The sequence below is a fragment of the Xenopus tropicalis genome, chromosome 5, assembly GCF_000004195.4.
Source record: "Xenopus tropicalis strain Nigerian chromosome 5, UCB_Xtro_10.0, whole genome shotgun sequence".
Taxonomy (NCBI): Eukaryota; Metazoa; Chordata; class Amphibia; order Anura; family Pipidae; genus Xenopus; species Xenopus tropicalis.
In genome coordinates, this window is record NC_030681.2 from 122,204,827 (window position 1) to 122,219,055 (window position 14,229).

At 39.7% G+C, this 14,229-nt stretch overlaps 1 protein-coding gene across 3 annotated transcripts in view; it reads left to right on the forward strand.

Moving 5' to 3' along the window:
- The window catches only part of hps3 (HPS3, biogenesis of lysosomal organelles complex 2 subunit 1), a 22,971-nt gene continuing 8,742 nt past the window's right edge, over positions 1 to 14,229 (forward strand). Inside the window, exons 1-11 of one of the 3 annotated variants that reach the window (XM_002937330.4) lie at positions 1 to 135; positions 602 to 856; positions 4,144 to 4,629; positions 6,314 to 6,464; positions 6,859 to 6,944; positions 7,422 to 7,617; positions 8,948 to 9,029; positions 10,063 to 10,220; positions 11,831 to 11,933; positions 12,499 to 12,680; positions 13,351 to 13,525. In XM_002937330.4, the coding sequence (XP_002937376.2) occupies positions 643 to 856; positions 4,144 to 4,629; positions 6,314 to 6,464; positions 6,859 to 6,944; positions 7,422 to 7,617; positions 8,948 to 9,029; positions 10,063 to 10,220; positions 11,831 to 11,933; positions 12,499 to 12,680; positions 13,351 to 13,525 (1,833 nt within the window). In that variant the 5' untranslated portion in view covers positions 1 to 135; positions 602 to 642. The remainder of the gene's footprint in view (positions 136 to 601; positions 857 to 4,143; positions 4,630 to 6,313; positions 6,465 to 6,858; positions 6,945 to 7,421; positions 7,618 to 8,947; positions 9,030 to 10,062; positions 10,221 to 11,830; positions 11,934 to 12,498; positions 12,681 to 13,350; positions 13,526 to 14,229) is intronic. The other 2 variants (XM_012963322.3, XM_031902461.1) reach the window with 2 other exon arrangements.

The window sequence follows — 14,229 nt, forward strand, 5'->3', positions numbered from 1 at the left end:
CGTCAGGAAGGTCCCTTCAGAGGGTAGGAACTAGCTGCTCCGGATAGGAGGGAAATAGCTGCTCCCGTAATGTCAGTGTGGCTGCGGGGCAGTGCTTGTGTAGGGTTTCATCAACGACAAGGACAGTAAAGTAAGGTTTGTGTGACTGTGTGCAGTCGTTATTACATGTAAAAAGGCGTTTCCTTTCCATTGTTATTTTATTTATAATGTGCAAGCATAGTTAGATATTACTGGGCCCCTCGCAAAACTGCGTAGGGTTCTCTGAGACCCCTATACCTCCTGCCCCCACCCCCAGCAGTCGCATTGTGTGCTTCCTCTGTAATTATTTTTTTAATTTTAGTTTTATTTTTTTTTTTTTAAATATTGTATGCAACCATTGTATATCAGCTATAATTGGAGGGTTGCAATTGGTCACATGCCTCTGCCACTTATGTAATAGTTGGTGTTGTCCTGTATTTACTGTAGCTCTAATGTCTGCTTTGTATTGTTCTATATACAAGTAACCACTTCATGGTCAGTCTGAAAGCTCACTATTAGCAGGGATAAAGATGTTTACCTGAAGATTGGCTAATCATTTGTACTCATCAACTGTGACTTACAGATTTCCAACAGGTTAGGAAACATAAGCAACAACAGAAGATCATGCGGCTGTACAACTGCCACCCTTTCGGATCCCAGCGGATTGTGCCGACTATGCAGGCGCCGGATTTGTTCTGCTGTGGCCGAGATAGTGTATTTGTCACTTCTGCTGGAGGGTGCAAAGTGGAGGTATTTACTGTGTGCCAAGACCTTTGTCAACGTTTGTGCAGCTTTAGCACCCTAGGAAAAGTTCTACATATGGCCTACAATGACGTTGGTAAGAGAAGCGTAATGACATTTTTAAAAGCATTCTGGGGATTCTGGTCGTTAAAGATATTAGATAAAAATATATCTGGTTCTTGTTAAAAGGTGCTTTGGTTAATTTTTTTTGTTTTTATGTTTTTCTTCATTGTACTGTGTACACAGATAATTTACTCCTTTTTACGCTATTCTTCTTGCACTTAATGTAGTCTATACTGTGCAAGGAAAAGACAAGAGAAAATGTCCAATGTATAATGAATAATAATGAATCATGGTAGACAGGGCATGCACCAAAAACTCCTTAACTGCCTGGGTGCGAAGTGTGGATATCAAAATATAATTAAAAGAATAGGCCCAGCACCCACAGGACTTAATAGTAAAAAAATGTAATCCTTTATTTGTGTGAAATCAACGTTTTGGTCCCAACACCAGGACCTTTCTTTGACCACTCCCCTTTTAAACCACGCCTACTTCAAACCACACCCATTTTATCACAATGGTGGTAGAGCAGCAAAAACCCAAATGCATGGTCCTCACTGCAGGGATATTAACCGTCATTCATTTGTGAAAGAATTATATTATGTCATATTAAGACATACCCTTAAATCCAAATGCCTCCTCCTCCCCTGTGTAAAGCACAGTAACCCCCAGCACATAATTACACTATTACTTAGGGACCATTTATTGGCAATTTCCGACTGCTAATAAACTCGCAGAACAAACCCCTGCCAGGTTCACCTCCCACAGGCAGCATAAGGCAGGCAGAGTATGGCACACGCAGGCAGTACTCTGCCTGCCCTATGCTGCCAGTGTGTGCCATACTCTGCCTGTCCTATGCACCATACTCTGCCTGCCCTTCCCTGCCTGTGTGTGCCATACTCTGCCTGCCCTATGCTGCCTGTGTGTGCCATACTCTACCTGCCCTACCCTGCCTGTGTGTGCCATATTCTGCCTGCCCTATGCTGCCTGTGTGTGCCATACTCTACCTGCCCTACCCTGCCTGTGTGTGCCATACTCTGCCTGCCCATAGCTGCCTGTGTGTTATGCTCTGCCTGCCTTACCCTGCCTATGTGTGCCATACCCTCCCTGCCCTATGCTGCCTGTGTGTGTCATATTCTGCTTCCCTATGCTGCCTGTGTGTGCCATACTCTGCCTGCCCTACCCTGTCTGTGTGTGCCATACTCTGCCTGTCCTACCCTGCCTATGTGTGCCATGCCCTCCCTGCCCTATGCGCCAATGTGCCATACACACATACAGCATAGTCCAGGCAGTACATACAATGTCAGAGGTGTGAACAGGTGAACAATGTGGGTGATTACAGCCTGAGCCTAAGGTGTGAACACTGCAGGGGTGAACAATGCAAGGATTAAAAGGCGTGAACAGTACAGGGGATTACATTTTTAAACAATACAGGGGGATTACAGCCTGAATCTGAGGTGAGAACCATGCAGGGGGCCAGTTAATCACAGTACTGATACCATTTAAAGCTTACACAAAGGTAAGCCATCAAAGCAGCCAGACAGATAGGGGGCCACACAGAGGGGGGGGTCGCGGGCCGCCAGTTGGTCAGCACTGCATTAAAAAAAAATCATCAAGGTGGCTGCAATTCCTGGTTTCCCACTGCAAGCTGTGTCTATAGCAACAGCACACTTGCGCCTAAAGAATCACAAGCTGGCATCATTTTTAATGGCAAGCAAGGGAAATTTTCAAACCCCCACTCTGAAAAGTACAGTGGAGTTGTGGTACAAATTCCCCATCATGGGTAAAACATGGTAAAATGCATGCAAAATTGCACTTGTGTTTGTTTATAAGTCCTATACACAATAGGTAAAACAAATGCTCAGCATTAGGCCTATATCAGACATTAACTATTTTTAACCTATGGCAGACACTATAAAAGCCTTTCAAGATATGTCTTTTTAAAAAAAATAACCTTTTTTTTAGCTAGAGTTTAAAGTGGACCTGTCACCCAGACATAAAAAGCTGTATAATAAAAGTCCTTTTCAAATTAAACATGAAACTCAAATTCATTTTTATATTGACACATCAAAACCCATTATAAAGGCCTTTAAAAATCCCAGCTGTCAATCATATATTGCTTGCCCCACCTCTATGCCTTAGGCATAGAGGCGGGGCAGACAATAACTTTAGCTTTCCATTCAGCACTTCCTAGATGCCACTGCACATCTCACTTTTCCCCTCCCTCCTCATCATCTAATTGTGTAGCCAGTGCATGGGTATGGGCATCTGGTCCCCCATTCTGGCACATACACAAGATTTTGGCATGATACAAAGTTTGCCTTCATAACAGTGTCCACAAAATGGCAGCTGCCTGCTTGCTGTGATTGAGTAATTCCAAGACAGAAAGAAACAAGTTTTATATTATTTATATAGAGTAAGTAAAGTTTATTTTGCTCAACTAAGAATATAGAAAATAATTTGGATTTATTTGTTAGGGTGACAGGTCCCCTTTAAAGGGGACATATAGGATAAATGGGAAAACCCTAATTTTGTAGGCAATTATGAATAATATAAGGTGCTGGTTTCCCTTTGGGCTAAACATTAATCCTCTCTGTAACAATGGCCCCTTTATTTGAGCTCCCTATAGATCCTAACACTTCTCCGTCCGAGTTTGAAATGGAGAGTGGGCGTGTCCTAACGGTCCCTGCCAGAAGCACAGTAGGAGGGGGAGAGCCTATCACAGCCCTGCACTCCCACAAGCAAAGACAGGCTTCAGTTCCCTATCAGGTCAGCCTAGCTGCTGATTGGTTCCTATCCTACAGTGCAGGTTACTGAGGGCCGTCGGCTCCCCAGCTCATCCAGAAAATTCAGCCAGCAGGAAGTGAAACGGATGGGCGGGGCTAGTGGGGTTTTGGGCGATTTCTCAATAAATCCGTCCAAAACACAACTTTTTTAGCACAATCCTTCTATATCTAGAGGAGTACAATTCCCTGGTACATTGTTAATTTTTATAGGAAATGTCTCCTTTAAATTCGTTCTGCCTAAAGTGCTTTACCTAGCACTTATTCATTTGTAAAAAGCACTCCAATATTGAGTTTAATTTTAGGACAATGAGCGAAAAGGCATAAAGGGAGAGACAAAAATTCAGAAATGTCACATGTTGCATGTTTGTAAGGATTATTGGATATTTCAAATATGTGTATTGTTGTTAGCAGTAAATGTTGTTTACTAGCAACCCTCAAATAGGGCCTTAAACCTAAGGGTAATGGCACATGGTACTGGTTTTTATAATTCACTGTTGTGATCTTCTCTGTACAAATGCATTACACTTGTTTATTTTAGGTGACTATTTGGTAACTATTGAAGAAAAAAATAACATCTCATCCCTCCGGGCTTATGTGAACTGGAGATGTGCTTCCAATGAAAATCCCCGTGTGAGTGTGCGAATGGTTGGATTCAAAATGAAATCTCCACATATAGGTTCCTCAAAGGATCAGATGGAAATTATTGAAATGCCTCTCTCAGAGCCTCCGCTCTGCATTGCTTGTTGCCCTTTACAAGGAGACCTTCTTGTAGGATGCAAGAGCAAATTAATCATCTTTCATTTAAAGTACATTTCCATCCAGGACTCACTAATTCTTGATTTTGATTGTGCGCTCATACTGCACATAACTGGGATTTGCCCTGTTCAGGCTTCATTTTGTGCTGGATATATTGGTATTATGAGTGACCTAGAAGTCTTAGTAATGAAGGTTGTATCCACATTATCAGAAACCCAGTTAACTACACATCAGGATATGAGTGAAGTGGAAGCATTTCAGGAAAAAGGTAAAAAGGAAAATAAATGTTTTAAGAAGATTTTTGTGGTTTTATTTTAACTTTATTTTATTCAAGAATTATCTGTATAGGTTGCAGTACGCCATTAAATACATTATGAAAGAGATTAACAAAAGGGCTGATAGAGAAAATAACAATGTATGAAAGACAAATGGAGTGATTTATGTACATGAATCTGACTTTTTAATCCAGTGTTCCCCCTGCAGTGTAAAGCTGGCCATACACGCACTGATAATATCGTCCAAAACCTCGTTTCGTACGATATTCGGTGCATGTATGGCAAGGCTGCTGATATCAGTCGACTTGCCGATCGGCCAGGTTAAAAGATTTTGATCGGGCGCCATAGAAGGTGCATGAGCAAAATCTTCCGTCAGGGCTGAATCGGCAGGAGGTAGAAATACTATTGTTTCTACCTCCTTATCTGCCGTTTCAGCCCTGAACGTTAGTGGCGGATTTAACGATCTTTCGGACGACCGATGGTCGCATGAAAGATAGCAAATCGCCACGTGTGTGGCCACCTTAAGAGCTGTGGCACTGAAGGGGTGATCTTGCGTGTTTAGACAGGATCAAAATGCTTAAAATCGCATTCCATTCACTTCTACAGCAACCACCTGCAAGCTCAGGTCAACTTACATGTCAGACAGTTTCTGCTTTTAAAGTGGCAGTCAATGGTTTCATGAGACAAGTACACCCACTCATGCAGGCAATTGGTGTAGAACTCAAGGAAGGTGTACGGATTTAAGCCCTTGAGGGTGACACAGACTCCCTGTGTGTTATTTACAATATACATTTATATAAATTTATATTCATGTATGCTGGGTGTCAGTTGAAGTAGAAAGATTTAAACTTTATAAGTGAGTGGCTTCTTATAATCCATGTTGTTTTTGTTGCCCTTAGTACTGTACAGGTATTAAATTCATTATCCAGAAAGCACTAAATTACAGGAAGATCATCTCCCATAGACTCCATTTTAACCAAATAATTAACATTTTTAAAATGATTTTCTTTTTCTCTGTAAAAATAAACATTATAACATTATCTTGTACTTGATCCCAACTAATATATATTTAATCCTTATTGGAGGCAAAACAATCCTTTGGGGTTTATTTCCTGTATAAATGATTGTTTAGTAGACTTAAGATATGGAGATCCAAGTTACAGAAAGACCCCTTATCTGGAAAACCCCAGGTCCCAAACATTATGGATAATAGGTCCCATACCTGTAGTAATATAAGGGGTGCTTCACTTTTATGTTAACCTTATTCCTAGCAAGTTTTCAATAGGTCTTCATTATTTATTTCATAGAATTATTTGCCTTCATCTACTAGCACTTTCAAACTTTTAAATTGGGATACTGACCTTTAACCCATAGCACAGTTCCTGTGTGTGATTATTAATAGATATGCTTGCCGAGGCAGATTTATCAACACTTTGATTTTTGAGGCTTTAGCGGTATTTGAAACCATGAATAAACTCATTTCCACTAAAGCCGCAAATGTCTATTCATTTATTAAAAGAGTCCTATTAAAAAAGCACAAAATTAAAATGTCGAACAAAAAGAACATGTAAATTTAGAATTTGCTGTGTTTTTTTTTTAAAAGAAAATACAACCATTAGTAAATCTGCCCCATAGAGACTACTTTGTTGTAACTAGTTATTCTTATCCTCTTAATAGATAATCTCTCCACTTCAGCATCCCAACTTCCAGAGTCTTGTGACTTTGTCATATGCCAAAGACCCATGGAACTTATAAGTGAAGAGTGTAAAATGTGTGGCATAGGGGTAAGCCCAGAAGATTGTACTCAAGTATGCCACTTGCTGTACAGGTAATGGATAATTAACTGTTAAGGGGAATTAAATGCCGTGAAAAAAAAGCACCAGGCCAGGAAAAATGAATTAATGCAGAGTTGGCATCTTGAATTAATTTCCTAAACACTAGTGCAGACTCACTGTAGATTGTCACTTGTGCAGACAGGCAAGATCCAAAAAAAGGTCTCTCCTCTGCTCAATTGTTAGTCAAAGGCTTTTTAGCCAGTGCATATTTTCTTGTATGTATGTACTTTTTATCTAGGAATGTACCTACTTTGTAAAGCAGCCCTTAAAGTGTTTAAAGTATAGAATAATATATATATATATATATATATGTATTGTATATGTATGTATATATATATATATATATGACATAGATCTAATCTATTTTTGTGTGTTATCCTCATTTAGGCGATTTGCCCCTGACTTTACTGAAGGCATCCATGTAGAAAACACAAGGCTGCATTCTCTGCAACTATTGCCAATGTATAAAACAGGTACCATACTTAATTATCTATTAACTTGTTTTTACATTCATTCAGTATTGTGTCCATAGAAAAAATAAATACCACTATCGCATATCAACCATTATTGTTTTCCCTCACAGATCCCAGGCTTATTCTCATACCTATTATACAGATTTTTTACAGTTAATTCATTGCAACATGCTCCATTTTATTGGGAGATTGTCCAGTGCATTTCAATATACCAATAAAGCATGCACTTCATGAGCTTGTTTCACTGTGTCATTTGCTTGCACTTTCTGTAGGACCTAAACCAAGCAGCAATTAGCTGCAAAAATTATTGGCTTTTATAATAGGAGGGTGTTTTTTTACTCCTTTTTTCTTTATAGCTTACATTTAAAATGAGCCCTGCCTTAAAAATTTGTTTATATAGTTACTAGAGATATATCTGAAGGCAGGCAGAATGGTCATGAATTGCTTTTCTGATTGGTTTCTTTTATCTTGATACAGGAATTTCTTTTGCTACAGATCCCAAAAGTGCAACTCCCCAAAAAGAGGTTCTGGTGATGTTTTGTTTCTTCTCCATGCCCCATACTGGTTTTCTGTACAGTATTGGGAGCACTGTTAAACTACTCTCTTTATATCAGTATCCAGAGACATCCCAGCAGGCAGTTCTAACGCCACAGTTCCTACATGTTATTACAAGGTTGGTAACTTGCCACCCAACAACTGGTGTGGATTATTTCTAAGGATTGTGGGAGACTTTATTTTTATCTGCTGACATTAGCATTGCATACCTGGAATAAGTGTCAGGGAGCAAACAGAATGTTCTAGAATTTTCTATTCACTGCATGTTCACATAAAGTGTGATGTTAACACTGAAGCCCAGTGCTCATCTATACGTTTATGTAAATATACAAAATGTATAAGGAAAGTCTATTTTTTCTAACCAGAATCAATAACCCACAATTTAATGTCAAACTATGCTAAATGTCATAGTTGCCAAAATGTTAGGCACCGCCAGTGATTGTATTTACCAGGATATCCCAGGCTGGTGCTCCTGTTAGCAAAAAACTGCACCAGCATGGGGTACATGCAGATGAGCAATCCTCTTCCATCTTCTTTCTTCACACCGGCTGCGCATGCACAGTAGAGTGATAAGCCGAACTTAACAAAAAATTTGGCTTTTTGACTCCACTGAGCATGCGTGGGGCCCAGGATCACAGCGAAAGTAGAAGAAAGGAAGAGGATCACTTGCCTGCATGTACTCCAGGATGGTGCAGTTTTCTGCTAATAGTGCATCAGCCCAGGGTGTCTGGTAAGTGATCTTTCTTTGGGGTGCCTAACATTTGGAACCCCCCAATGAGTTTAACTTTCCTTCTCCTTTAATTCATAGGGCCAGCAGGTGTTGGCATATATGGATATAAATGGAATGTTCAATAACTGTTAAATTTCAAAGTCACAAATGTGCTATTTATTTATTTATTTTTAAACACTTGTGTATGGCTTACACAAGCCACAGACTGGCACCATACATACTTGTGTTTTGCTTCACAGAGGTAGGATAATATCCTAAAAAGTCATTGCACATTCCACATACACAGAAGGAAACAATATTATTCTGTATATCCCTTTCTTTGGATCAGAATTCAAGCTTTTTAAATAAATACTTTTTTTTTTTTTTTTTTTTTTAGTTTTGCTGAGCACATTTTGAGTAATAAACAAATGCCTCCCGAAGTGTGGGACAGCATAACGCTGGATTGACAAGGTGACAGAAATCGCAAAAGCCTCTAATATTGGTCATCTTGTCGAGCGGGCGGGACAGACAATTTTGAACGGATGCTGTTGAAGGCATCCGAGCAAAGGCTGCGAGATGAATCGTCAGATAGGGGTAGAATTCTTATTGTTTCTACCTCCATATCTGACAATTCAGCCCTGAACGTTAGTGGGAGGTATAAGGGCAATTATAGTAAGATTTAGGGAAAAAGCTTATCTGCTTCCCTAGTTATTTTCTCTTAATATTTTCACTCCCACAGAAATAATCTGCAGTGTTTCACAGTAAGATGCAGTGCAGCAGCAGTAAGGGAGGAAGACCCCTACATAGATACAACTATGAAGGTATGTACACATTGGCATTGTTTAAAGTCAATAAGCTGATATAATAGTTAACTAGAGTGGTTTAACTGCAACAGGACAATGGCAGTGCAAAGTTCGCTTAAAGGAGAAGGAAAGGCTAATAAAGAGTTAATCTCAAAATGCAGGCTTACCTTCAGTTGTCTCAATAGTGCCCTTAAGTCTCCCCATATATCTCCAGTTCAGATGATCAGAAGCAAAACAGGAAAAAAAAAACGCTGAGCTGGGTAGAAAGATTCCCATAATGCATCGCTCTTTTCCAGGACTTGGAGACTTACTATTAAAGGCAGCGCATGCGCACAAGCAGGCGCGCTCCCCCTAGCGTCTGGTTATGAGACGCTATTTGCTATTAGAAGCAGCAGCTGGGGCCATTACAGGACGCAGCCGGCAGGTGCAGGGGCGGAGAGGCAAGCGAGGAGAGGAGCGGGGACGAGAGGACGCAGGTACAGGGAGGGGGAGAGGTGAGCAGGGGTGAGGAACGGTGTCGGCTGGCGGTGCTGGGGCGGAGAGGCGAGCGGGACAAGAGGACACAGGTGCAGGGAGGGGAGCGGTGAGGACTGACAGGTGTCGGCTGACAGGTGCTGGGGCGGAGAGGCAAGCGAGGAGAGGAGCAGGGATGAGAGGACGCAGGGAGCGGTGAGGAACGGTGACGGCTGACAGGTGCTGGGGGGGAGAGGCAAGCGGGGAGGCTAGTGGAGCGCCATGTTTAAAACATGGCGGCGCAGACAAGGAGAAATAGTGTGTACTTCGGGAGGACCGTACTGGGCAAAGGAGCATTTTTAGAAGAAATGATTTCAGCATTCAGGTAGGGGCAGGGGCCCTCTATTACATACTAAAAAATGAGTAAAACCCTTTCCTTCTCCTTTAAAGCATTCTAGTTATACAGGTATAGCATCTATTAGCATTTTAAGCTTACAACATGCTGGACTGTTGATGTTTTCGGTTAACAGGTTTCCAGCCAATAGATTCCAAACTTTGACTACAAGGGACTCTATATTTAATGCAGTTTTTTTTTTAGTCTTGCCCACCAGTGTCAATGGATGTTTGCACTTTAAGGATGCAGCTTTTTATAGGACTCAAAGCTATAGCTCACTTTAAAAACTATTTAATCATCCTGACGAAAACAAATATGGAAGCCACAGAGGAAAGGAGGGTATCTACTTCCCAAAGGCAAAGGTAAGTTGGTGGATTTACTGGGTTATTTATGTTAAATTGGTGTTTTAGTAGAATTAAGCTATTCAGAGATAATTTTCTATTAATCTTTAATTTTATGTGGTTTTGAGGTATTTAGATTTTTATTAAGCAGGTCTTCAGTTTGGAATTTCAGCAGCTGTCTGGTTGCAGGGGCCCAAATTATGCTAGCAACCAGTTGTTTAAATGAGAGACTGGAATATGAATAGGAGTGGGCCTGGATATAACGATAAGTAATAAAAAGTACCAGTAGCAATAACATTGTAGCCTCACAGAACATTAGATTTTTGGCTGCTGGGGTCCGTAACCCCCATTTGAGTTGGAAGAGAAAAACAAGTAATGCAAAAAATACAAGAAATAAAAGCGTAAAACTATTTGAAAAGGAGCTAAGAATTGATCATTCCATAACTTACTAATAGTAAACTGAAAGGTGAACTATCCGTTTACAACAGAATGATAGCTTATTTTTTTTTAAGCTTTAGGATTGCAAACTTTGGCATCACTGACCACAGAACCAGGCACAGTTGATGTACATTTAATCACTGTTAATAAGTGTCAGCTCTCACCCATGACCCTTCCTCTCTTTTAGGCCTGCTACCTGTAATAGCTTTTGGTGTTTTATTTATTAAAAATTGGCTTAACACTCTCATATGTCTTTTCCTGCTCTCTCTGATTTCACAGTATAGAATTATAACGTTTAATATGGACATAATTCTTCCATAGGAGTATCGTTCCACTAAAATGTTGTCTGCAAGCATTCTGCAACTTTATTTTCAGATGTTAAGCATACTAGGAAATGTAACAGCAAGCATGAAACATTGCTGCTTTAAAAATCATCAAAACTTTTCCCCAGCTCTCCAGGACCACTCAATTCAAAGGGATCCTCCAATGAGAATCCTGCCTGATCTTGGGACTGTTTGAACGCTTTCATGTTCTTTTAAATGTGCTCATGTCTAGGCACAATAAACAATATCTGTCCTCCAGATGTTTGATTACAGTGCAGTTTTGGCAAGTCAAACACACACACAGTTATTTCCTTATATGAGATGACAGCAGGAAGGCTGATAAAGCCTCAGTAGACAGGCTTGTCACTAAAACATGTTCTTGCATCTGATACTAAAGGTGGCCATACACAGGCAGATTTCAGCTGCCGATTCAAAGCTTTTAGACTGATTCAGTAGCATCCCAGATGGGCGTACCAAAAAAATGCATTGATCTCTATTGGGAAGGTTGGTTTTTCTGTTAACGGGACTGCGTCGGCTCTTTGATGCGCCTATGCCCACCATTTTAATTCAATCCAAATTTAATTAAAAATTTCGATCGATATCGATCAACTCTTTTGGCATCAAACAAGCGGATCTTCTACCGCTATATACACTTAAGGTGTGCGATATTGAGCTATTTCAATCACAGTGTGTATGGCCACCTTAAGTTTGGGCCACCCATTTTGGATAGATGGGAAATGCATTGCAAAATTTTGGTGCTTGCACCCTTTATACATTATTCTGTCATATACCAACAAAGGGTTCTGGTTTACTTTTATTCATTTGGTAAATTCAGTTAACAAAGATTAATGTAATACTGATTCCTTTCAGATCTAAAAAGCCTGTTAAAAATAAGACCGCTCAAGATGCAGAACCTAACTGGAATTTGTATGTTGTGAGCACCACTCCAACGGTTCAACTCTACAAGGAAATGGTATGCATTACCAGAAATGTATCCGTGATATATAAATCTAGTGATCATTTGAAATAAAGAATGAAAAGACTAAACACTCTGGGGCATATTTAGTACTTGGTCCCAAATAGTACTTCTCCAACACACACAATCATTTTTTGCATGTATGTCCCATTTATATGGACTAGAACCATTTATACACATGAGGTAAGGATACATTTAATGATTGTTGGTCCATAGGAGGTTGGAACTAAAACTGTATTAAAAAAATGCAAATCTCTGTTGTCGCAGGTGACTAATCTTCCCAATATGAAATCCCACCGGTGAAATTGTAAATCGCTGGTGGGATGGCATACGCGGCCTCGAGAGGAAACTTTTGCGATTGCGACGCCGTGTATGCCATCCCACCAGCGATTTACATTCTCGGTGGTGGGATATCATATCAGGGAGATTAGTCGCCCGCGACAACGGAGATTTGTCGCGGGCGACTAATCTCAGCATATGCCACAGACCTTAGAGTGCTCTATACTTGTATGCATTGTTTGAATTGCTTTGTGTGTTACATATTTGATCACTCTGTCACTAGGTAGAGTACAGCAAAAGATATGAGACTGCGAAAACCCAAGGCAGCATTCATCTTCTAAATGAAGCGCATTTACTAGTGAGAGCAGCTCTAATGGACCCAAACCTGGAGGAATCACTAGCAAAAACTGAGCTAGTAGCTGCATTCAAGGAAAGCTGTGCCCACTTAGGTGACTGGTTCAGCAGGTATGCATTTACATTGGGAATTATTATACCATTAGTACTGTCAGACTGGGGTTAAGATATGCTTTACAGCAAACATCTTCCTGTCTTAGCAAAGAGAGATCTTACAGCAGCCTTTGATCATTGCTTTAGTTTAGTATGTAGGAAAACATCAAATTCTTTAAAGGAAAGTCAGATTTACTCAGGATCTCAGCATCTGATATCTTCCACCAGCACTAGCACAGTGCAGTATATTCTCTTCATCCTTTGCACTGGTCCAGGACCATGTGTAATATAGTAAATTTACTGACTTCACTATGGTGCATATGCTGGCACCGGACTGTAATAAGAATCCGGGGGAAATAAAGTAAAATCAGAAGTACAGGGCTCACAGCAAAAGTGGTGTCTGTGGGTAGTGATTATTTTTGCTTACGGATACCTAATAACGCCTCTCAGGGAATTGTCCTTTATTAACACAAATGACTAGAGCTAACATGACGTTAGCAACTGTTTATATCCAGAACCTTAAACTTTATCTGTATTATAATTTTAATATTATATATAGTTGGTGTATATGAATGTTTGTGTGTAGTATAAAGATAGAAATACAAGCTCAACAATAATTTTAGATAGTGTGTGTGTTTTGTAAATTGTAATAATCATTTAGTAATATTTCCATTTTTCCGGTGTTAAGGTTGGGCACAAAGCATTCTCACCTTGCTCTTCCATACTACAAGATGTCTTGCTTATCCATATCTGACATCATAAATAGAGTTGTAGGCATGGAAATGCTTCCTGGCTATGGCAGAGGATTTCTTTTTTACCTCAAGCATGTTCTGTTTGAAGAGCAGGATGAACAGCTGAGTGAGGTATGTTTTTTCCTCTTCCACTGAAGCCACTCTGTAGTCAAAAGTTAACAATAATGCACTAGGTAATACATTAATGTATATTAAATGTACTGTATAGTAAATATAGGAAATTGTATAAAATTCAGATGCATCAAATACTATTTAAATTATATTAAATACTATATTATATACTATATTAAATATATATACTATAGTATATATATACTATATTAAATACTAATATTAAAAATGCATTAAAGGGAACCTGTCACCTTAAGAAATAATTCTAAATTGTTTTTTATTGTGTTTGTCAAGCAAAATATACTTTACTTACACTATATAAATTATTCAAATCTTATTTTCAGCATTGGAATTTACAATTGCAGAAAGTAGGCAGGGGCCATTTTGTGGTGTTTTGTTATCAAAGTAGGCATTGCATCTATATAAAATCTTGTTTCTGTGCCAATATGAGGAGACCTGATGCCCATATCCATGCACTGGTTACAAAATCACATGGTTAGGAGGGAGGGGGAATGTGAGGAGTGCAGCAACATCTAAGAAGTTCTGAATTCAAAGTGAAAGTAACTGTCTGCCCTGCCTCTATGCCTTAGGCATAGAGGTGGGGCATGCAATATATGATTGACAGCTGAGATTTTTAAATGCCTTTATAATGGGTATGGATGTGGTAATAAATGAATGATTTTGGGTTTCATGTTTAATTTGAA